This window comes from Columba livia, chromosome 10 (genome assembly GCF_036013475.1).
Source record: "Columba livia isolate bColLiv1 breed racing homer chromosome 10, bColLiv1.pat.W.v2, whole genome shotgun sequence".
NCBI classification, from domain to species: domain Eukaryota; kingdom Metazoa; phylum Chordata; class Aves; order Columbiformes; family Columbidae; genus Columba; species Columba livia.
Genome location: NC_088611.1, coordinates 969145 through 991747, shown reverse-complemented (window position 1 = coordinate 991747; position 22603 = coordinate 969145). Strand labels below are relative to the sequence as shown.

The following is a 22603-nucleotide window of genomic DNA, read 5'->3' as shown; positions in this document are numbered from 1 at the left end:
TAAATAAGAAGGATTGTACTAAGTATAATCTACTGTACACACAGGTTAAAAAGTATAAGTGTCAAAATCAAAGCCTTCAGTGCAGCATTAACAACTTGCCTTTTCAGTTTTGAATGTGTAAGGGTGTGATTAGACTGCGCTGTAATCTGCAAAGTCACTCTGTCTTTCATGTTGGGGTTTTTTTGGTGTGTGTTTTGGGGTGTTTTTTGATTCAAAACAAGCTGGAAGGAGGACAAACAAGTAGCTCCACTGGCTGGGATCTCAGAACCCCACTGAACTTCCCAGACTAACGATATTTTGTTTTCATATTTCCGAACACTCGCTGACTAACCCCAGCAAAAGGATGTGTCTCTTTTACTCTAGGTCTGTAGGTGAAGGCTCATCCCTGGTAGAACTTCAGGAGGTGTTTTAACCCAAAGGGTACGCTTTACAAATCGGGTGGGAGTCATCCTCAGTCCCTTTGTACCTAAAACATGTGAAAGCTCGGAGGCAATGACTGCTGCAAAATCCTTCTGCATCTTTGTGAAAGCGGAGAAGCTCCTTCCTTGGTTGTCGGCCTGGAGGTCTGGTGGGATTTACCAAAGCTGAGTTTACACGGGCTGCAGCGGGATGGTGCTGGAGTCCGGCAGCCCTTCTGGCTTCCTGTGAGCTTTATTATAAACAGGTGGCACGCACGTTACTCTGAAGCAAAATATGTCCAGACAACATCCCTGTGACAGGGTGTTCACACTGGCGTCCATGGGTACCCATCATTGGTTCAGCATTATCTTTTTTCACCTAAGGGCACAGACGTTATTTCATTATGCAAGTCGAGCAGTTTTATTCTCTTGCGGATGTGCTATTCTCTCAGTTTTCAAATGGTAGCTGCCATTAGTTAGGATGAGGCAATAGCAAATTATTCAAGGTGGTTATAATATACTTCGCAGCTTGTTGATACCAGGACGCATTTCTAGCTCAACAGTCAGCGGCGCATTTCATATGAAAAAAACCAATTATCTTCTTTTCATTTTGAATTCACAAGCCTTTGCATAGCAATGCTCCAGGCTGCTTGTCCAAGGAAGCCGCAGGTGGGGTGCGGGGTCTGATGATAGTTAATCAAGATGCGCATCAGCATGATGCTTCTCAGTTCTAACTGCGTAGAATTGCTCTGCAACAAGGCGCCCAAGTGTCTGAGGTACAGCACCGGGCAAGGCTCACTAAACTCGGGTAGTTTGTCTGCCAGCTGTGCGTCGTGTATTGGCTTGGGGAGGGTCTGCAGGAGACACGGGTGCTTTAAAGCCCTCCTGTATTTAGCATTTAGGGGCAATGATGTAAAGGTTCCCTCTCTACCAGTTCAGAGCTTTATCGCTAATCTCTATGTTTGCTACACCGTGGTCGTTGTCTACATAATGTGCTTGTATGCAACATCGTCAGGCCTTCAGAATGAACCAGTTCTATTTTGCATGCTTTGATATTATTACAAGTATTTTTTGTGTCGTTATTTACTGTGTTCTGAATGTGACAAGAAAGTTGTTTGCATGTCTGCCTGATGAATTAGGTTGTCATTCTTCTAGAGAAACAATGTAGTATGAAGCTAGTATTTGAGTGTTTGAGTTAGCCTTCCTAAATGTTGATGTTTTCTGGGTTTTGTTTTTCTCTTTTTTTAGGAGCAAAGAAATCTATAACTTACAGTATGAGGAAATTATATAAAATGTCAAAGGGATGGTTAAGGAAGACATCTTGAGTCTTGACATACTCTGTATGGGTAAATAAATGGTACTTTTTATCTAAATATTTTGCAGGTGTTGCTTTGTCCACTTGAGAAGATTAAAGTGTATTTAAGAAGTCTGTTCTAATAATTTACATGCCCAATTTTACTGTTCAATAGGAACTTTTGTTAGTAGTGGAAGGTTCGATGGCAATAGGGCAAAGGAATTATACTCTGTAAATACCGACATGAATTTTCCTGTATAATATAGCCTGGATTTTCAGAAACCCTGAGTGAAAAGGATTGATTGTACATATGAATTGAAAACCAAAGCCACCAATTTTCTATGTATTGCTAACTTTATTTTCCAGAATACCCACAGGCTCTTTCAAAATATTCACTGTCCCATTTTAGTTCTGCCAGAGACTTATGGAACTGGAAAGTCCATTGAGTTTTCAGTAGATATGAAGCTGTCCTCTTGAAACACGTTGTTTCTGCGCTTCCAGGTTCACCCTTAGGATTGTGCTGAGGGTGCGTGCTGGCTGCGTCTGCACGGCACTCTTGAGGAAAAGCCGATTTGTTCTCAGATGTGTGACATTCTGAATCCAAAAACTCCCGGCGATGACTTTCAGTGTGGGGAAGTGCGGTGATTAGACAGGATGCACGGCAGGACGCAGACAGATCTGGTTCAGGAAGGAGTGCCGAGCAGAGCAGAGCAGAGAGCTGAGCCGGGCTGAGCCTTTCTTTATTAGTCACTGACAATTTATAGGATTTACAGATGCAGGCCTGGACTAAGATGTTACATAAGATGTTTTTCCAATAATTGTTGTTAAAAACACACCACACTCATGTTATGTTTGCTTCAATTACGTTCTCACTCACAGACCAGGCCCGAGGACATTCACACATCCCGTGCCCTTGGGGATGGTCATCCAGCCTGAGATACCATTCTCACGAGTCTGGGCTATCACTGTTTGCAATTATGAGAAACGTACTTCAACACAATCTGTCCAAGGCCCTTTATATTTTGCTATGATCTAATTATGTCAGTATTATTTCTTTGACTGTCCAGATGGTCATGTTAGTATTGATCTTCCTTTATCGTCCAGGTGGCTGGAACCGCACATCTTGCTTTCCCACAGGGAAGTGTTTGAAATGAGAGCCTTGTCAGGTGCTGGACCCTCTCATCTAACTCGCGTGTACCTTGCACACCACTGGGAGCACAACTCTTGGAGTGTTGTCCCAGTGTCGGGGTTGGGAGGACAGTCATCCTGTCATTGACCTTCAGGATCTGCTTGTGCAGATGTCTGAAGTGCCTGTTGTATGGCAGAGGATTCTATCGAAGTGCTTTGAAATTGGGAATTTTATGAACAAAAGTACCTGTTGTTTGATTCTTTTATTATTATGTTTTCCTGAGAGTACTGTCCGCAAAGATAAAACTTGTTCTCCCTTGCTTAATTGAATTAGGTAAACTAAAGAAAATTGGACTTGTGCATAGCATGTTACATTAATCGTGCCATTAAAGAATGGACATTTCTGGCAGTATTACTGTGTGACGCAGTAAATTTGGAGCATCCGTTGTAAATAGAATGTTTTCCGCACTGAATCAGGTGGGTTTGCCAACTTGTGATGTTTTTCTTAATAGAAAAAATTGAGAGAACGCTTCATTTTATTTGTGAGTGTCAATGGTAAAAATAATTTAAAGTAAAAAAACTGGAAATAAAGTGTATCTTTCCTGATTAGTATGTATTTGCTTCTTGTCTCTTACGTGATCAGCATGGCCATCTCTCAAGCTACATTTGATTTAGCGATTTCACTTAAAAATATATATATACATATATATATATATATATATATATATATATATATATATATATATATATATATATATATATTGGAATGAAGCTGGCTGCTAATTATTTCCAGGGAAGCAGTTCAAAGCATGAACTTAAGAAGACAGAAAGTATATTGTATGTAATGTGACATGTCCTTTTTTTGTTGTTCTATTGGAAAATATTATTACAGTAAAATAGTGACTTGCTAAGGTCATGGGTAGATTTCTAGCATTTTGCATTATCTGTTGATGATAGCTTTAGAATTTTTAAGACAAATCCCCTCAGATGTCCCTTTCCTGAGGCTGACTATGGTTTCTAGTGGCACATTCTGTAAAAGGAGTGACTTGAACCAGCAAATGTTTGTATGTCTGGTACTAGCAGCCTCTGTCCCTATTAGTAAGAGGCCAAAGTCCACAATTTGAAAAGTTTATATTAGAAGAATTAGGGCATTTAAGCCAGTGCTTAAATTAAATTAACCTTGTTTTTTGGCTGGATTTTTTGTTTGCATGAAGAGGTTCCTTTCTGGACAGTCTAGAAGTCTTTTATACAAAATATACACTATCCACCTTAAAATTAACCGCATATATAGTGAAGACTTGAAATAGCCATCCATTTTTTTTTACATTTCAGCATAAGCCCTAGTAAAAAGGAATCTGAAGTGAGATATTGACTTATTTAAGTTCGGAAAGTTGTTAAGAACAGAGAATACTGATCCCAGTGGTCGAAACAGGGCCTGACAGACACAAAGCCCTTGGACAGACGAACAGCACGAGGGAGGATTCAGGATGGAGTCACGGCCTTCGGGATGAAATAGCGCCCAGGTAAGAGGTGCAGCGCTGGCAGAACTGCCTGCGTCAGTCAGCGAAGGAGGTAACACGTGGGATTTTTGGTCCCAAATGAAGTGCGCTGTAGGGGAAACTGCCTGTGGGCAGGAACATCAACAGAAGACTGATTTTCTTTTACACCAGCAATTGGCGTTAGCGAATTTTTAGTAGGGACCACTGTATTACTTAGGGGGAAAGAAAAATAAAAAGTCCTCATATGTGAAAGTCTTAGGGCACAAAAGTAATTTGGAAACTGAAGCTGACACACGTAACGTATCAACTCCTTGGAGGAAATGGGACAATTTCAGAAATAACCCTCTGCATGAATAGTCAGCAGGTTTCATTTATTTATGTGTGTTTAATGTAACCAAACCTTTTCTGTTCTGGGCTTGCTGTAGTAGTTGTGTTTATTGTCTTTCCAGGCCGTGTGGGAAGGGTCCGAGCGAGCCTGAACCCGTGCGTGGGGATGCTCGCTGCTCGGGGCTTCTCCTGCACACGTCCAGCGCAGTCACTGCTGCTGAAACTGTGCATTTGTGAATTCTGGTCCTGTAGTCAAACTTCTGGGAAGTTAATACTGGAAGCAGAAAAATATAGTAGTTTTTCTATTTAAAAAATGCCAATTGCTGCACACTGGGTTGTTAGAAAACTATTCCATGTACTGAATATATTACCGGATAACTAAGGCTAATAACCAGAATATTATTCCAAATTTTGCCTCATTTATTTCCTCTTTGTCTCTACACGAAACTGTAACTATTGCACTTCGGTAATTCCCTCAAGGATGCAGGCTTTCCTAGGTGCTGTATAGAAATGTACAAGCTCAAAGGGTCAAAAAAGAGGCATCTGTGGTGCACAGATGGAGCAAAACCTTATCCACAGAATAAGCAATACGACCAAATATAAAAAAAAAAGTAGGCAGTGTCAAAAGTAGACACTTTTGCCTTTTAAAGAGCTCCTTGCTTCCTCCTGTAACAGTGCAATTCAGTGAACTTTCACATCGTGGCCCATACTGGGAAGTAACATCATTCACCAAAACCACCCTGGCCAACCTGTGCTACTCTTATTTATTTTTTTTTAATGAAAAGGTGAAGATAGGCCTTTTAAAACCTGGTTAAATAACAGCACCACAGGACGTGAAACCACTGGGTCATAAAACTGTTTCAAGCACTGGTTGAGACAGATCGTGTGTCATAAGGTTGTCCAACATCTGGTTGAGAATTCTTACCAGCAAAGCGTTTAATCCCATGCTTGGCTTAACACGCACACATCGCTCCCGTGGCTGAGCAGGTACGGAACTCCTTGTTGGGACATACAACATACAGCTTGGGCTTGAACGTCCCACCGGCAAAGCGCCGGTGCGGTGTCTGGGTGCAGTGGGACGCTGCTGAGCCCCTGAGCCCAACAGCTCCGTCCTTCTGCTGGTTTGGTGTGGGGTTCTTTGTTACTTTGAGGTTGCGGCTGTTTTCCCGTCTATTAAGAGGGTACCTTGGAGGTGTGCGTGTACCAGAGCTTTAAACAGTGTCCCATGAGGGTATCTCATCCTTAGAGGCTCAGTGCTTCTCCTTCTCTGCAGTTCCTCACTGCTGCTTGCTGCGGGGACAAGCCGCACTTAAATCTAGAATTTAAATGATGAAATGCAGTTGTAACTCTGGGGAAGCATTTAAAAGACCATTAAAAACGCCATTATCAATAAAAAGCCATTATCAATACAGTTAAAGATAAGATCCTGAATCCTAAAGTAAGACACATTTAGAGGTGGTTTTGGTGTTTTGCTACTGAAATGGTGGTTCAAAACCTTGGAAGTCAGCGACGAGTCAGCCTGATGTGTGAGGACGAGCTGAGCTCAGCTCCCACGGTGGAACAGCCGGCTCCATCCGAACCTTGCTAGCTAAGCAAGGGCATTTGTTCAAGAAATAATGTTCTCGTAGGAAAAACAAGAACATCCTGCTTGCTGTTTAGCAGCTAATTCAACATTTTTATGCGCAGCAGATGCTGTCGGGTGTCAGACCCTCCCGGCCGCCAGCCCGGCTGTCCCGCTGCCCATGCCTGGCCATTCCGTCCCAGGTGTGACCTCCCTGCCGTCTGAGCCGGCCCGGTTCGTCTTACGTGGCTGAATACCCACTGCATATCTTGATTTGGCTTCACGGGCTTGCTTTGTGTCTAGCAATGTAACGGGTCATTTCTTGTTCTTCGGAGAGAGTTTTGCAAATCCCAGTTTAATAGTTCCTAGTTTACTCCATCTGCTGATACGTTGCCGGTATCCAAGTCTGCGCAGTAAATCTTTGTGAGACAAGAAGGCCCTTCCTCATCATCCATATAGGCTGAAATCTTAAACTGAACTCTGTTCTGTAAATCATTTATCACTGTGCTTTTTAGAAAGTGGCCTACCTTTCCCCTTGAGGCCATTGGTCTTGCATGTATTTATGTTTTTGGCCGGGGGCCATGGATGAATCATAGCCCAGCGCAGCTACGGTCTGAACTCCTCTCTGTTGTTACTGTGAAGTACTTTATGCAGTTGTTACAATGTTTTGCTGTGTAAAACTTTTAAGGGAAGGGAGATTGATTTCTGGCTTGTTAGTTGCTTTTGAAGTTCCTCAACAGTATGTGGAAAAGATTTCTTGTGGTCATTCAGCTGTAATCCACTAAAATAACTGGGGATAGTTGCACGGGAAGTTAGGACGTGGGAATATGTTACTAACTCTTTGTTGTAATGAGGTGTGCTTGTTCTTTCATGAAAAATAGTCGCCTTAGCTTTTCATCCCATTTGTAACTTTCCTGTTTATACCTTCCTGCTCCATTTCCGTACTGCTTTGTTTTATTTTTTCTCCTCGCGATTCTCAAGTCTTTTCATTTCTGTTCTTCAGACATCCCTCTTTGCTGGTTTGGCTGTTCCACCATCGATATTCCTTCATGCTCCACTCTCGTTTTTCCTGTGTAACAGTGCTTTCTTTAAAGGCAACCAGGCAGACGATTTATTTCTTGATGTCCTGAAAGGTTCCTGTGTAATGTTAGAGCCTGGAGGCAATCAGACTGCTCAGGGTTTCCATAGGTGAGTCAGCAGCAAGGGCCTGGCTGGCTCTGGGTGCCCTGCAGTCCGTAACTCTGTCATACGCTTCCCTGGGAATAGACAAGATGACACAGGATGAATGGGAAATCAGAATATGACTGCATACATAACCTGGATTCTGGCTTCCACTTTTCCTTCCAGTCTTTAATCTCAGTATTGTGTCCCTTTATTACCTTGCCTGCTGTTGTGAGCAGCCCCTTTGGCTAACAGTATGATGTATGGCTGCTCCTGAACGGGGATCTGGGGAGTGCTGCGTCACACAGGATGCCGACTCCTTCCACCCGCATGTGTAAGATGTGTTCTGCGTCACTTGCTCAGTTCCCCGTTTTGCAAGTATTTTGAGTTGTGATTCCGCCAGGTGGCTGGCGACACGACCCTCCAGGTACTGCCTGTATCGCATGCACCTTTGTTTCAACTGCAGAGATGCTGTTTGTCACCTGTGCTTCAGTGAGTTTTCCCTTTCGGTTTGCTTGGCCTTTGCTGGCCATGGATGTGACTAACGGATGGCGTACCCGCTGCAGCCTTTCCAAAACCAAGGTGTATGTAGCACACAGCTCAACAGGTGTGATTCATTCTGGCAGAGAGCGGGACCTGATAGCGTCCCCCAACAAACATATCTGCCAAACTGGGAAGATAAAGTGGGATGCAGAGGCCAGTAATCCTGGGTGGCGAAGGGAACGGAGCTGGAAGGTCTACGTTCTTTCAGTTGATGGAGGAGGTAACGCTAGAGCCTGTTCCGACTTGGGAAACTTTAGAATAAACATAGCGCTTGGGGAGCGTCCAGCAGAGGGGGATCCAAGCAGGGTTGTGACTCATGCCTTTTCCCAGCAATTCATTTAAAAATAGAATTGAGATTGAAATATGCTTTGAAGGTCAGAATGCCAGGTCAGCGTGTGTCTGATAGCTTGTCACGGGTAAGGTGTTCACAGAGCACAAAGCATTCTTTGTTTTCAAATTCACCTCTGCTGGACCTATATTCTGAATATGTAGAAAATGAATGTTGTATTATCTACTGCAGGAAGAAGAGGCGTTACCTTTGTAGAGCTATTTTCTGGTATATTTTTTGAGTGAACAGCTGCTCTTTCACTTTTGATACTGTGGTTTCATAAAATTTTGCAGTGACCTTATTTACCTGTTTTTCTAGATAAAAATCTACAGCATGGTTGCCAACTGATCCTGAACTTAATGGCTGCTTTAGGGAGATGCTGGAATCGTTCTGCCCTTGCATGTTTTATAACCTCGTACTCAGGCTTGTTAAATCAGAAATGTTAAGAAATCGATTAAGTTTTAGTACATGAACAGGAGGCTTCAGACTATACGTTCTGAAATTATTCATAAAAACTCCAAATACTTGGGTTACATCTTTAGTCTAAGAACTTGTCATTTTTGGTTTCAGAAGCCAGCGTTCTGCCAAACCTTTTCATTAATGGTGCACGGCTATTTTGACAGTTATGCACATGTTTTCTGCGGAAATGAAGGTCACGCAGCTGCAAAGACCAATATTCTGATGTGTCTGAAACTTCATGCAAGTGTAATGGCTATAGAGGGTTCTTCCTGGTTTTAGATTTGATTGGAATTTGATTCTAAGGAGTTCGCAACCGTAAGGGACTGTCTTTAAAGAAGAAAGTCGTACCGCTCTGTCTTTGATTCCTTCACTTGCCTTTGTTGGACCATAAGACCTTCTTTGGAAGACTTGAGCCTGATGCTTAAGATATTTCCCTTACTCAACTCAACAAGCTAGGTAAATATTTAACTTAAATATCTCGTTTTGGCTTTATTGAATTAATTTGTATTACCTCTCTTACATGGAATCTATCTAGCTCTATGGTGTACTTGGTAAATTCGAAAGGTTGTGTTCCCTCCTGCCAAAGTTTCTCCAAACCTCCCATTTTCAAACGAGTAGTGCAGCGTGAGAAGGGGCCATTCAGTGTTGTTTTGTTTGTGGTTGTGTGTTTTTTTCCGTTCATCTTGCCATCCTCAGGCTGTCCTGCTCTCCCGCGGTGATGCGATGTGTGCCTCGCTCCCTGTACAAGCCAACAGTGAGAGCTGAGAACTCGGTACCTCCTTCGAGCGCGCAATTGGGGAAGAGCTGACCCGAGTCTGGGGCACCTGTGGCAGGTGTTGAGACTGCAGGTTCCGCACACCATGGCCAACTCTGACCTCGCACCCTGGGGGAGAAAACTGCCCAGAAGACAGTCAGTAGCAATTCCACCGTTTGAAAGAGAGTTTGTACAGACAACAGCAGATGATGAAACCACAGCACTGTTCTTTAAATTCTTACGACATTCTTAAGTGGATTATATTTAAAGGTTGTGCTTGCATAAGTGCTTTTATAGTGAAGCATGTTTTCTTCTGCTCTACTTTTTGTTGTTTAAAAGAATGTGTCTCCTCTGTTTCTTGTATAGTTTGTGACTAATTTCAGCAGGATTCCCTTTCCAATATAAAATTGAAAATGTGTGTGTAATTGTATTAAAAACAAGAGGAAAAAAACCCCAGAACCCCAAACCTTTCTACCTCCTGAGTTCCGACTGAAACACTGTGACGTGCTGGCTGATGTGCCCGAGCAGTGCAGCCGGGTCCCGTCCCCAGGCAGTGCAGTGGTGAGGGCACAGCTGGACCTGGGCAGAAAACCCACTTGTTCTGATGAGGTAACTGACCTTCGTCTGGAAACCGCTGTAGTCAGGAGGAACTGAAAGTGCTCCGTGATTGTCCGGATCAGACTCCAGGAGCTATAAAGTTGGCACGCAGAAACAGTATGAAAGTTGGTGCAGGTATTCTCATCCAACAGATGTGACTAAACTTGATTCTTGCGGTGTGATTCCCTGGTGCATCTTTGAGCTGATGGGTGGGACATTCAGAGGGGCTTTAGACAAGTCTTTTGGTGTCCAGTTCCTTTAGGGCAGGCATGTTACTTTTGTCCAGTGACCTACTGCTGGTTTCTTTGGTTTAGAAGACATTCTGGTGACTAAATAACCTTTTCTTACAGCCTTGAAATGAATGTAAATTATGTAGTTCACAAGGAGTTAGTACGTAAACTCTTCAAATAATTTCACGTCTAATCATGACCTGCAACATGTTAATGATTTTAATGATCCCAGTTGCACTAAAGTTTCTCTTGTCCTCTGTGAAAGTTAGGACACAAATCTAAGAGGGAGTTATATCTATTATATGGATGTGTTTGCTGCACAAGAGGAGGGGCAGAATCAGAAAACAAGCGTATAATAAATAGATTACTCTGAATATTTACCGACATCTGTGTATCACTGATTATACTGACCTTTCATTTACACCAAGTTTGCTATTCAGAGTTTTGCAGTGAACCAGTTGTGGTCATTTTATTGGTGTTTAACAAAACTTGAACAAATTAAAACCAGTGGGTTATAGCCAAAGACGGCTTTTAATTTGTTGATCTGACGCTTCTTTTTTTTTTGCTCAGCTATCTTGTCTTCTATGGGAACCTCCATAGGGTGGAATCTTCCTCTTCTCTAGAACAAAGCAAGCAGAAAGTACCTGTGGTTAAATGTTCTGACAGAACAGAGTTAGTGGTGTTCATATTTCTGTATCTCGTTGTTTGCTTGAAGATTACGCTGCTGTTCAGACCCTGCTCCAGCTGAAATTATCCTGTCTCTTTTCATCTGCCTTTGGCTGGTGGGGCAGACAATTACGAAGAGGGCAAGCTTTGTCTTGAAGCAGGTCATAAATAACCATCTCCATCAGCTCCCCGTTTGGATCAACTTGCCTGTCTGGAATTACTGCAATTTAACGCATTATGGTCTAATGAAATAATAAGCAAATTTAAAGTGTCTTTCTAAACCTTATGTGCTCCAGTGCTTTGAATTTGGGCGTGTTTTTATATAAGGCAGCTTTGAGGTGCAGAGCCAATGAACAGATTTTTGCAGGGAAGAGTTTTATATTCAGAGTTCAGCAGTGTTAACATTGAAGAAAAGATTTTTGCTTCTGAGGCTACATAATTAGTTTGCGGCAAAACATATTTCGAGATACGATTTAAAAGCTGCTATCATTTGGTGTGAAATTAACCTGTTATATTGAAAGATGTGGACAGATGGAGCTATGCGTTGTAGCTGTACGGACAGATATTGTGAAGCTTTTAACGATAATGGTGTTTTGTGATAGCTTTGGAAAAAGCGTTTGCTTTTGGCACAAAAAAACCAACATTGTGCAGAGTTCAGTGCATCTTGGGCTTCTCTTTAGGCTTAAGGTAGCTTCATGTGTTCCTGTCTGTTGTAGCAGAAGCATCTGTATTGCCGCTGTTTGGAAAACATAAGTGAAATTGCAGTAAGAAATGGGAAGAACTCAGGAAGATTCCTCTTTTACGTGCAGTGAGTGCCAGCTGGGAAATCACTTCCTTAGAGGGGCACCTAGAGACAGAAGAACCATCTCTCTGTGGCCTCACACTCACGGTGTTGATGTGCCCCTGCTGCTGGTCTGACAAGCTGAAATGACTTGAAAATATCTTAATAAAACAAGATTGAGCCCCTTCCCACATTGATTATCCCTGTCCTGTTAACACTGGAGTGCTTCACAATAGTAAAGCATATCGCTGCTGTGGCCCCTGTGTAGGGAGATACTTGCCTGAGGCATTTTTAACCAACTGTTATTACAGTGGAAATGTTTTATTTTCTTAGCTGGCCATGGAACACGTCAGGCTTAATTTCAATAGTAATTACAAGATTAATGGTCGAGTAGGATCTGTAGAACTAGGCCTATAGACTGCAGCTGCACTTGATATAATACCTGATTTTTCAGTGATTAATATCCATATGGAACAGGAGCGGCAGCTGGAGCCTGTCCCGGCACTGGAGCCATCCCTTGGGTGCCCGAGTTTGGGCTGAGCACGACTTGTGTTTCAGTTCGGGTACAAACCCTCAGCCATCTCGGTCAGGTTTTGTGTTTCAGCAATGTTTTTGATGGGTCTGAGTCAACAAAGACCCTTTGATATCATTCAGTTATAAAATACATGCAACACGGAAGGCAAACTTTAACACCCAAGCAACCCAAAAGATGGTTCCTTGAACAAGGTTGGTTTTGCTTTATGAATTTGTGAATTTTATTTTGGACAGCTTGGCCCAAGCGTAAGCATGCGTTGAGTTCAGCACCTTCAGCCAGGTTTCCTTATGGTGTGTTAGCTCTTCAGATTTGTTGGCAAAGACTTCCAACATCGGACGACTTGCAGTTCATTGTGTTTGTTTTACCACCTGACTTCAGCCTGTCTGCGGGAGCACGGTTCGCAGGGGACGCGTGGGTCACCCTCCCAGAGAGCCCGTGTGCCCGCAGACTCTTCAGATGTTTAATAAATACCCTGTTCTCGAACTTGCTGGGAGCGGTAACAGCACATCCAAAGGATCAAAAGCTGTTTTGGCCTCTCCTTTTCCAAGCTCCTCCTCGTCCCAGGAGCTCGCTTTCTGTCTTTGAACAAAGAAACCCTTCCTACCTCTTCCCCTCCAGCAGTTATAAACAGGAGTGGCAGATTTTCTTCTTGAAGATACATATTAATAAGGTTTGTAATTAGTCTGTGGCAATTTATTCTCATGATACATACCAATGTCTATTTCAGATCTTTTCTCAGTGCCTGTGGATTTGTTTTCCAGATTTCGTGGTATCTTTCTTGTCGGGTACTTTTATTTTTTTTCTCAAATAATTTTTACATTACTATTTTGACTACCATTTTCCCAAATATTAGATCATCAAACTCCTGGTCTGCTTGCTGGTAATGAAAATATTTTCCAGTAGTCTATTAAAACAATATCAGCTTCTATAAAAATATAAATATTACTATGTACTGTTATAAATGTTATCGATTAAGAGTTTAAGAAATGTATAAAATAATGTTTATGGTTGTTAATTGACAATATGCCTTTCTGTTTTTTAGCAACTGAAATCTCTCTATTAGACTAAGTGTGTTGAGTCTAAATCTGGATCTCATTTAGCGTTTGGAACACGTTTTGGCTGGCTGCTGATGGCCCCGAGATCTCATGACCTGTCCTTGCAAGGATATGAAAATACTTCGGCATCAGCAATTCTTGCATGATCTTGATAGCTCTCTTTTCTAGTTGGAGCTGGACAGCACAGCCCCGCCGCGGACTCCGAGTCTTCCGCAGAACCAAACCCGGGCTGTGTGGGTTTGTCCCGACCCTTCCCTTTGGCTCCGGCTGCAGCCCCGGTAGGTGCGGGAGCTGCGCTGCCTCCACCATTTCCTATGGAAATCACAGTTTCAGGCTCTAAAATAAACCTGGCAGCGCCTTGGTGCTTTTTTCCTTGATGAAAAAGACAGTTGTGCTGCTGTTTATATACCGATGCATTTATTATATCAGCCTATAGGTCTGTCCCATGGAGAGGAGCTGAATAGGAGAAATTCCACGAGCAGAACTGTGCTGAGGTGCTTTGTGTTTGTGTTCCCCTGCACTCTTTTCAGGTTCCACCACAAATCTGCAGCCCTAAGGCTTTATGGTGGGGCTCGGCTTGACTCCTTGTCCTTTTTCCCTTTGCAATGGGAGCCAAGAGCTGCCTGAAGCAACCTCCGTTCCTTGTGGCATTTGCCAGGGAAAATGCAGAATTATGGGGCCTGACTCTAGAAGGTGAGTCATGTTCCATGTGGACAACAATACAAACACAGAACCTTTTCCCCCCCATCTCCTCCTGCTCCTTAATTAATCTATGCAAGCTAAAGTGCCTGTTGGAGAAAATGGAATTGCCGGGTTCTTTGGAGTACATCGGTAAAGTCTCAGCTCAGCTTCAGAGAAGTGGTTCTTTCACATGATTAAGGGAGTGGAGCGTCTCCCGTGTGAGGAAAGGCTGAGGGAGCTGGGGCTCTTTAGTTTGGAGAAGAGGAGACTAAGGGGGGACCTTATTAATGTTTATAAATATATAAAGGGTGAGTGCCATGAGGATGGAGCCAGGCTCTTCTCGGTGGCAAACAATGATAGGACAAGGGGTAATGGGATCAAGCTGGAACACAAGAGGTTCCGCTTAAATTTGAGGAGAAACTTCTTCTCAGTGAGGGTGACAGAGCCTGGAACAGGCTGCCCAGGGAGGTTGTGGAGTCTCCTTCTCTGCAGACATTCAAAACCTGCCTGGACATGTTCCTGTGCGACCTCACCTGGGCGTTCCTGCTCCAGCAGGGGGATTGGACTGGATGATCTTTTGAGGTCCCTTCCAGTCCCAAACATACTGTGATACTGTGATACTGTGATACATGTACAAGCTATTGTGTCAGTTTAATTTCATGAAATTATTCAAAGCGGGCGAAGCATTTTAGCAAGACCTGCTCCTGAGTTGCTTGGGTGTTGCCGATGTTGAAGTCGGGCTGAGCTGTGCTGCGAGCGCTGGCCCCAGGGAACCGGTCTGGAGGGAACCGGGTGGTTCTGGCTCCTGGCACGTTTGGGTGTGTGTAACTGTAGACGGGAGCTCGCGTGCCGGGAGGTGCAGGAGGGCTCTTTGGTGACTGCAGCGATTGCTCGACTCTGTTTTCACACCAGCCTGACTTTTGGCAATTTCCCCAAATATGACAGGGATTTGGTAAAAATACGCGTCAGGAGCGCCAGCAGTCATCGGGACATACAGAAACTGCTGGATCTTCCCCTTGTGTCGGCTCCGTGGCTGTAACGCCCTGTGCTTTACCCGAGCATCCGCACACCTTGCTGCTGTCGCTGTGCGTGCTCTGCGCGGGTGCGCTCACAGCTGCTGGGCGGCGGTGCGGTTCAGTGGGAAATGCACGCGTTTCTGCTTTTAACAGCTGCTTTGCTTTGTTCTGTTGTGCGGCGACGCTTTTTTCTCGTTTGCCCTCAGTTCCAGCAGCGCTTTTTAACACGCAGCTCGGAGCCAGGCAGCCCCCGCGCCAGCGTCCCCCGCAGGGCCGCGTCTGCGTGTGTGCTCCCGGCGCGGGCTCAGCCCCGCCGCGCCCCCGCCGGCCCGTTACCGAGCGGGGGCGGGGCCTGGCGGGAGGGGCGGGGCCTGGCGGGGCTCCGTCTTCCTGCCGGCCCCCCGCGCTCCCTACCTGCGAGGATGTGATGTCAGCGCCTCATTACCCTAATTATGCTGACCTCATAGCCGGGCGCAGCCAATGGGGCCGCGCCGCTGTGCCCACCTGCTAGGAGCAGGATTCCATCATTCCTGGGATTCCTCCCCGGGCCCGCGCAGCGAGCGGCGCCGGGGCCAGCGGCGCCTGTTCCGCCCCGCTCCCGGGCTCGCCGCGGCCCTGGCCCGGGAGTGAACAGCCGGTCCCCGGCCCGCGCCCCTGCCGCTCCTCCCCCGGCCCGGCCGCCCCAGCCCCACTGCCGCCGCCCGCCCGGGAGCACGCTGGTGAGTGAGCCCGCGGGCCGGGAGCGGCCTCGGCCGGGGCGAAAGTTGGAGGCGGGAGGACCGGGACAGGTGCCCGCGGTAGGCCCGGGGCAGCGGCCCCGCTGTCCGGCGCTAAGCGCGCCCCTGCTCCCGCGGCCGGGCCCGGGGCGCTGGGCGGAGTGGCGGCGGGCGGGGGAGCGGGAGCGTCGCCCCGGAGGCGCTGGCGGGCGGGACCGGGCAGCCGTGGCGGGACGGGGCGGCCCCCGGCCCGAGCTCCGCGCCGCGGGACTTTCCCCGGGCGGGCGGCGGAGCGGAGCCTGCGCTGCCGGGGAGGGGCGGCCGGGCGGAACCACCCCGGGCCCGCCGCGGGGCTGTGGGGACGGGGGCGCCGAGCCGCCCCGCCGCCGGGGCTCTCCGGGCTCCCCGGCGCCGTCCCACCGCTGCCGGGGCCCGCCCGGGCCCGTCTGCTGGGCGGGAGCGGGGCTGGTGCCGCCGCGGGCGGGGGAGTTTCCCCGGGTGAGCGCAGCCGCTGCTGCCCCGCTGCCGTGTGTCCCCCCCCCCTTTTCCCGCTGCCGTGTGTCTCCCCCCCCCTTTTCCCGGTGCCGTGTGTCCCCCCCCCCTTTTCCCGGTGCCGTGTGTCCCCCCCCCCTTTTCCCGGTGCCGTGTGTCCCCCCCCCCTTTTCCCGGTGCCGTGTGTCCCCCCCCCCTTTTCCCGGTGCCGTGTGTCCCCCCCCCCTTTTCCCGGTGCCGTGTGTCCCCCCCCCCTTTTCCCGGTGCCGTGTGTCCCCCCCCCCTTTTCCCGGTGCCGTGTGTCCCCCCCCCCTTTTCCCGGTGCCGTGTGTCCCCCCCCCCTTTTCCCGGTGCCGTGTGTCCCCCCCCCCTTTTCCCGGTGCCGTGTGTCCCCTCCCCCTTTTCCCGGTGCCGTGTGTCCCCTCCCCCTTTTCCCGGTGCCGTGTGTCCCCTCCCCCTTTTCCCGGTGCCGTGTGTCCCCTCCCCCTTTTCCCGGTGCCGTGTGTCCCCTCCCCCTTTTCCCGGTGCCGTGTGTCCCCCCCCCCTTTTCCCGGTGCCGTGTGTCCCCCCCCCCTTTTCCCGGTGCCGTGTGTCCCCCCCCCCTTTTCCCGGTGCCGTGTGTCCCCCCCCCCTTTTCCCGGTGCCGTGTGTCCCCCCCCCCTTTTCCCGGTGCCGTGTGTCCCCCCCCCCTTTTCCCGGTGCCGTGTGTCCCCCCCTGTCCCGCTCGGGCCGCTGCGTGGGTTCCAGCAGAGGTGTGGAAGTTCAGCGTTAGGAAACGTCCTGCTCTAAGTTCAATCTGGAAACTTAGTGCAGGGCAACAGGAGCAAGCAGGGTGTGTTAGTGTTTGAGTTCTGCCTTAAATTCACGCCGTGATTCCGAGAGGCTGCGCTTTGGGCTGCGCTCTTCTCACGGAGACATTCCATCAGGAGCGGAGGGTCCTGTGGTGAACACCCGCAATGAGACCGACGGGACGGGCACTGTTCAGGCTTCTGACTCCGCCACTGGTGTATTCCATTTGTAGAGATGTTTAAACTTAATCGTTAGCAGTGCAGTTTGAGTCTGTTCAGTCAGGCTGATTACCTAGAGGTAATCAGAAGTAATTGGTTTTCTCAGTCAAGCTGACCGCATGTGATACTGGTGCACCCCTTTTCTGAAAGTGCAGCGAATGGGAGTTTAACCACCATTTCTACTGATATTTGAGAAACCATGAAGCCAATTCACTCTCTTCTACTCTTTTTGTGCTTCAGGATTATCAGGAACTAGAAACAACAGACATATCTTAATTAAACCAAAGAAGAAAATACAAATAAGGGCTAAGAAGTCTGGAGAAGGGCCTTAAAGATAGTTTATGTATGTTAAGCCAAAGAAGACTAATTGATCAAAAGCTCCAGGACTCCCACAGGACAGTTTTTCTGACTAGCTTTTCTCTAGGGTAGGGAGGTGTTCAAAGAACATTCCTCAGGAACAAACTGCAGGCTGTGAAACCTCAGTGAAATTCTCTTTGCAGACAGTGCTGTTCAGAACCCTTAGATCCAAAACTGTGTAAAATCTGGCAGTGATCTGCCTCTCCTGCCTCAATAATACACAAACTTTTCTTAAGGCTCTTCTTTCCTGTCTGCCTGCTTGTGGGGGTGTTTCCAGTGCAGAGTGTGTTTAGCTTAAATTCCCGACTTCTCTCTTTCTTCTTGTTGATACACCAGTTTTGATCTCAATACCTGGCGTCAGGCCACAAGGCTTTTTGGGATCAGTTACAAGACCGGCTTTCAGTCACGAATAACCCACAGGTCTCCTGGCAGAACGCAGGTGTGTCTGCGCTGTACGTTCGCGTTGAGTTGGGAAGCGAGCAGTCGCTGCAGAGCCGCGGGCGCCGTGGGGAGCGGGGCGTTTGGGTGCAGGGCGCTGTGCTGCCGGCCGCCTGGTCTGCGCTCCGCGGCCACCCCGGGCTCCCGCACCCGCCTCACGGCACGGGTTGGAAGCACCGAGCGCCCAGAAGTGCTGCTGGAAGGGGTAGATCTGACAGTCTGGTTGTATAGAAAATAATGGGTACGGACCTTTGGGGCATCTGAGCTGGAGAAGCACGTTATGTAATAAGGTTTTGGGAGGTTCTTGTTCAAATATATGTAGCTGTGGTAACTAAACAGTTTGGAGACACCAAGGTTCATTTGTTTGTTTTCAGATACATTTGAATGTTTTGTTATAAAAGGTAATTTTGGTTCAGTCCCTTTTACTATGGTTAGATATCGCATGACGTGTTTGCAACAGAATATATAACATATGCTGGACTGAGCAAACTTGTAGATACAAGACGTGGTCAGGCTAGACTTTTCTACCTTTAATTTCTTACATTTCACAGAATCACAGAATCACAGAATCGACTGGGTTGGAAAAGACCTCAGAGATCATCCAGTCCAACCCTTGGTCCCACTCCAGTCCATTGACTAGATGATGGCACTAAGTGCCATGTCCAATCTCAGTTTAAAAACCTCCAGGGCCGGTGAGTCCAGCACCTCCCTGGGCAGCCATTCCAATGCCTGACCACTCTCTCTGCAAAGAATTGCTTTCTAATCTCCAGCCTAAATTTCCCCTGGTAGAGTTGAAGCCCGTGCTCCCTTGTCCTATTGCTAACTGCGAATTTGTTAGATTTTAATTCAAAACCCATTATTAATAGTTTTCTTTTTATAAAGTCAACTTGTTAAGGAGGATTTACACAACAAGAAAACAAAAAGCCCAAAGTAAAATGCCAGAGCTTTGCTTTAAGCTTATAATTTTCTGTAGGATAACTGAAATCGTTGTTTCTATCTGAAGATTTACTTGTTCAAACACATTTTCCACATGCAAAACAAGCATGGTAAGAAGAAACAAATGCATAAGTACATTAAAAAGGCATTATATTGTTGATTCCTTTGGCCTGAACTCCTTCTGAAGACTGAGTTGAATATGCAGAAGGATGCTCACTGCTACGTGGTAATCAGACTAAACCGAGCACTTCCAGTTCACATTTCGCAGGAATATCTCAACGCAGATTTATGTATTCACAAGTAGAAGCTCTGCTCTACGTGCAGTTGAAAGAACTTGAAAATAATGTGGCTATTGAGGACACATTGAGTAAATACAATGTGCTTATCATTCTCATTCACAGTACAAATACACTTCACTCTCCTCTATCTTAAGATGTTGACCCGGTTTGCATCAAACTGTTGCTTTAGCTTCCTTCCCCCTGTGGACTTATTGGTTGTGCTGATAAGTTGAGCCTGGATTTCCTCCTCAGTTCAGCTTTCTGCCATTGACACCAGCCGGAGTTTCTCGGTCCTTCTGGCGATGAATTTGACTGGGCAGTATCGTGCCTGCATCTGCCTTGGGTGCAAACTGGAACACAGGAGGTTCCGCTTAAATTTGAGAAGAAACTTGTTCCTGGTGAGGGTGGCAGAGCCTGGCCCAGGCTGCCCAGGGGGGTTGTGGAGTCTCCTTCTGTGCAGACATTCCAACCCGCCTGGACACCTTCCTGTGTAACCTCATCTGGGTGTTCCTGCTCCATGGGGGGATTGCACTGGGTGAGCTTTCCAGGTCCCTTCCAACCCCTGACATTCTGGGACTCTGTGTGATTCCTACATGTCATCTGCTTTCGACCTGTTTGACCATCGTCTTCAATTAATCTTGTTTTCCTTATGTTTATCTACACTTACTTCACTTTAGTCCTCGCTCTTGATTGTTTCTTCAGTGTCTTTTTTGTTGTTATAATGGGCTGTGTTTAGTAATCCCCTTTTTCCCCCTCCAGCCTTTTCTCTGTAATTTCACCAGACACAATAATTCAAGCACCCATTTTTTTTCTGCGTCATTGAAACATTCAGCGTTTCTCTCTCCTTGGTACCGTGTAGCCTTGTGTCTGTAGTTCACATTCCACAGGTTTAGGAGACACGTCCCGCTGGTGTCTGCGTTCGCGTGGTTCTTGTGCAGGTGTTTGCGGTGGCTGTTGGTCGTGCTGCTGTTCCATGTCATCTGAGCATCACAATGACTGTGACCTCTCTTCAGATCGTCATGTCCCAGCTATATGTAAAGTCTCCTGATTCTTTTCCTATCTGCACAACGTGTCTTTTGCACAGGCCTCTTGTTCTCATCGCCCAACTGTTTTCTTGCTTCTGTCATCTAACTAGTTACTTTGGTTACTAGTTAAGGTCCATTCCGCACAAAAGAATGGAGATGACTGCCGCAGACGTGAAGTCTTTCATGTTGCTCTTTCCAATCTGTACCTTCGCTATTCACCCGTTTTTAAAAGGTAGACATAAAGTTCTTCTCTTTACTTCGAATCTCCCCCAACGTGCCTCACTGTGATTAATACCGGGATAGAATGAATGTCCCATTGTTCAGCCTGCACTTGGTGCCGCGTTCTCTCCTGCCTGTTTGCTTAAGCTTCAAACCAGCGACTTCAGGGTTTTTCCCCGCGTGCTTTCCCTGGTGCTTGGAAGGTGCTGTGTAAGTCCATTAAATCACTTGACTGTTCATTTTCAAAAGCTTTAATTTCTCTATAATTAAAAAAAACAACCTGAACGGGTATTTGCAAACCCGAGAGTGCTCTGTGTGCACGGAATTTGCAAAAGCTTGAAAAAGGCAGGGGAAGATAATGTGCTGTTTCGTCACACTAACGGGTCTTGTGTTCTTCAAGTGTTGCAGAACAAACTTACTGGTGGATCAGTGCTTAGTAATTAATTTGTCTTTCAGACATTGTATTTGTATGGTTTTATATTCCGTGTCTTCAGTTTTTCAGCATGTTTCTTTGCTGCTGTGTAGGTGAGATGACGGAGTAGGGGAATGTTGAGTGGGAGCAGTCACTGATAAATGAAAGCACCAAGTAGGATATTAAACTAATGTTTGAAATTATGGTAGACAGAAATATCCTGAACTCTTGTAAAAGAGCTTTTGGCTTGTGTCTTTTTAAATCCAACAGTTAGGATTTTGTAACAAGTAAGATCCTTATAGAGCTGGTTCCATAGTGTTTAAATCAGATCTGTCCAGAGGAAGTTGAGAGAGGTTCTCCTGCCCCTCTGCTCTGCCCTGGGGAGACCACACCTGGAATATTGTGTCCAGCTGTGGCCCCTCAGTTCCAGCAGGACAGGGAACTGCTGGAGAGAGTCCAGCGCAGCCACCAAGATGCTGAAGGGAGTGGAGCATCTCCCGTGTGAGGAAAGGCTGAGGGAGCTGGGGCTCTGGAGCTGGACAAGAGGAGACTGAGGGGGGACTCATTCCTGGGGATCAATATGGAAAGGGGGAGTGTCAGGAGGATGGAGCCAGGCTCTTCTGGTGACAACCAGTGACAGGACAAGGGGAAATGGGTGCAAACTGGAACACAGGAGGTTCCACTGGAAGATGAGAAGAAACTTGTTCCTGGTGAGGGTGGCAGAGCCTGGCCCAGGCTGCCCAGGGGGGTTGTGGAGTCTCCTTCTGTGCAGACATTCCAGCCCGCCTGGACACCTTCCTGTGTAACCTCATCTGGGTGTTCCTGCTCCATGGGGGGATTGCACTGGGTGAGCTTGCCAGGGCCCTTCCAACCCCTGACACTCTGGGAAGTTTGTGCACTTGTGTTTCACTGGTCTTTGTTTAGCCGGGGCAGATCTGGTGCTGTGATGTGCCGTGTGTGCACACAGCGCTTCTCGATGTGGGTATTTATAAAAATTCAGCTTTGTTCCGGGGTGGTTTTTGCTGCGTGGGCAGGTTTCTGTGTGGCACAGAGAACTAGCTCCCTTTATCAGAAGTCTCCTTTGTAAGTGGCCTTTTTTTTTTGTCAGAACCCTGGAAATGGGCCTTTTCTCGCATTTCCGAAGTGCGACCGCTGCGGGCTATGGGCCGTTCTCGTGGCCTGCAGCACTCGCCATGCTTGCCCAGGTGGAGTTAGCCTTCTAGGCTTTGAACTCTCTAAGAGAAGGTTCCTTCTCCCTCATTCTGGCAGGCAAACTTTATTTCTTTCTTGAACCATTATCCCTGTCTTGTTTAATTTAGGGATAGAGGGATATTTCATATTATTTGAAAAAATAATCTGGATGTTTATAGCTCCTCAAAGGTAATTTTCATAACTGCGTGTGCAGCATGTGTTGCACTCTGGAATGTGCAGGTCTCTTTTAACAAGCATCCCTTCAAAGAAACTCTTGAATGGACCAACATTCTCCATAAGACCTTGACTGTTAGAGAAACACTTCGGCAGCTCTCTCATGATATGAACTTAAATAATATGCAAAGCTACAAAACTATATTGAGGCCGGTTTTAGTGAAGTTGTTTTTAAAGTGTCTAATTTCCTGAATAGAATTAGGACTTGGTTCCTGTTTCCTTCTCGCAATATGGACTCTGTCACCAGCTCATTCTCTTACTAGGAGAGTGTTCCGGAAAGGACTG

General features: G+C 46.7%; 1 protein-coding gene across 34 annotated transcripts in view; it reads left to right on the top strand.

Annotated features, from left to right (window-relative positions):
* Positions 1-22603, top strand: part of TAMM41 (TAM41 mitochondrial translocator assembly and maintenance homolog) — a 111174-nt gene that overhangs the window by 21879 nt on the left and 66692 nt on the right. For 3 of the 34 annotated variants that reach the window (XR_010474979.1, XM_065074836.1, XM_065074838.1), the window contains exons 8-9: positions 1647-1744; positions 2797-3426. The exons of 8 other annotated variants lie outside the window; for them this stretch is intronic. Coding sequence is in view for 18 of the 26 variants with exons in the window: in XM_065074836.1 (XP_064930908.1) it covers positions 1647-1723 (77 nt within the window). In the remaining 8 variants the exon portion in view is untranslated. 23 more of the 34 variants (XR_010474978.1, XM_065074834.1, XM_065074837.1 and 20 more) reach the window with 14 other exon arrangements.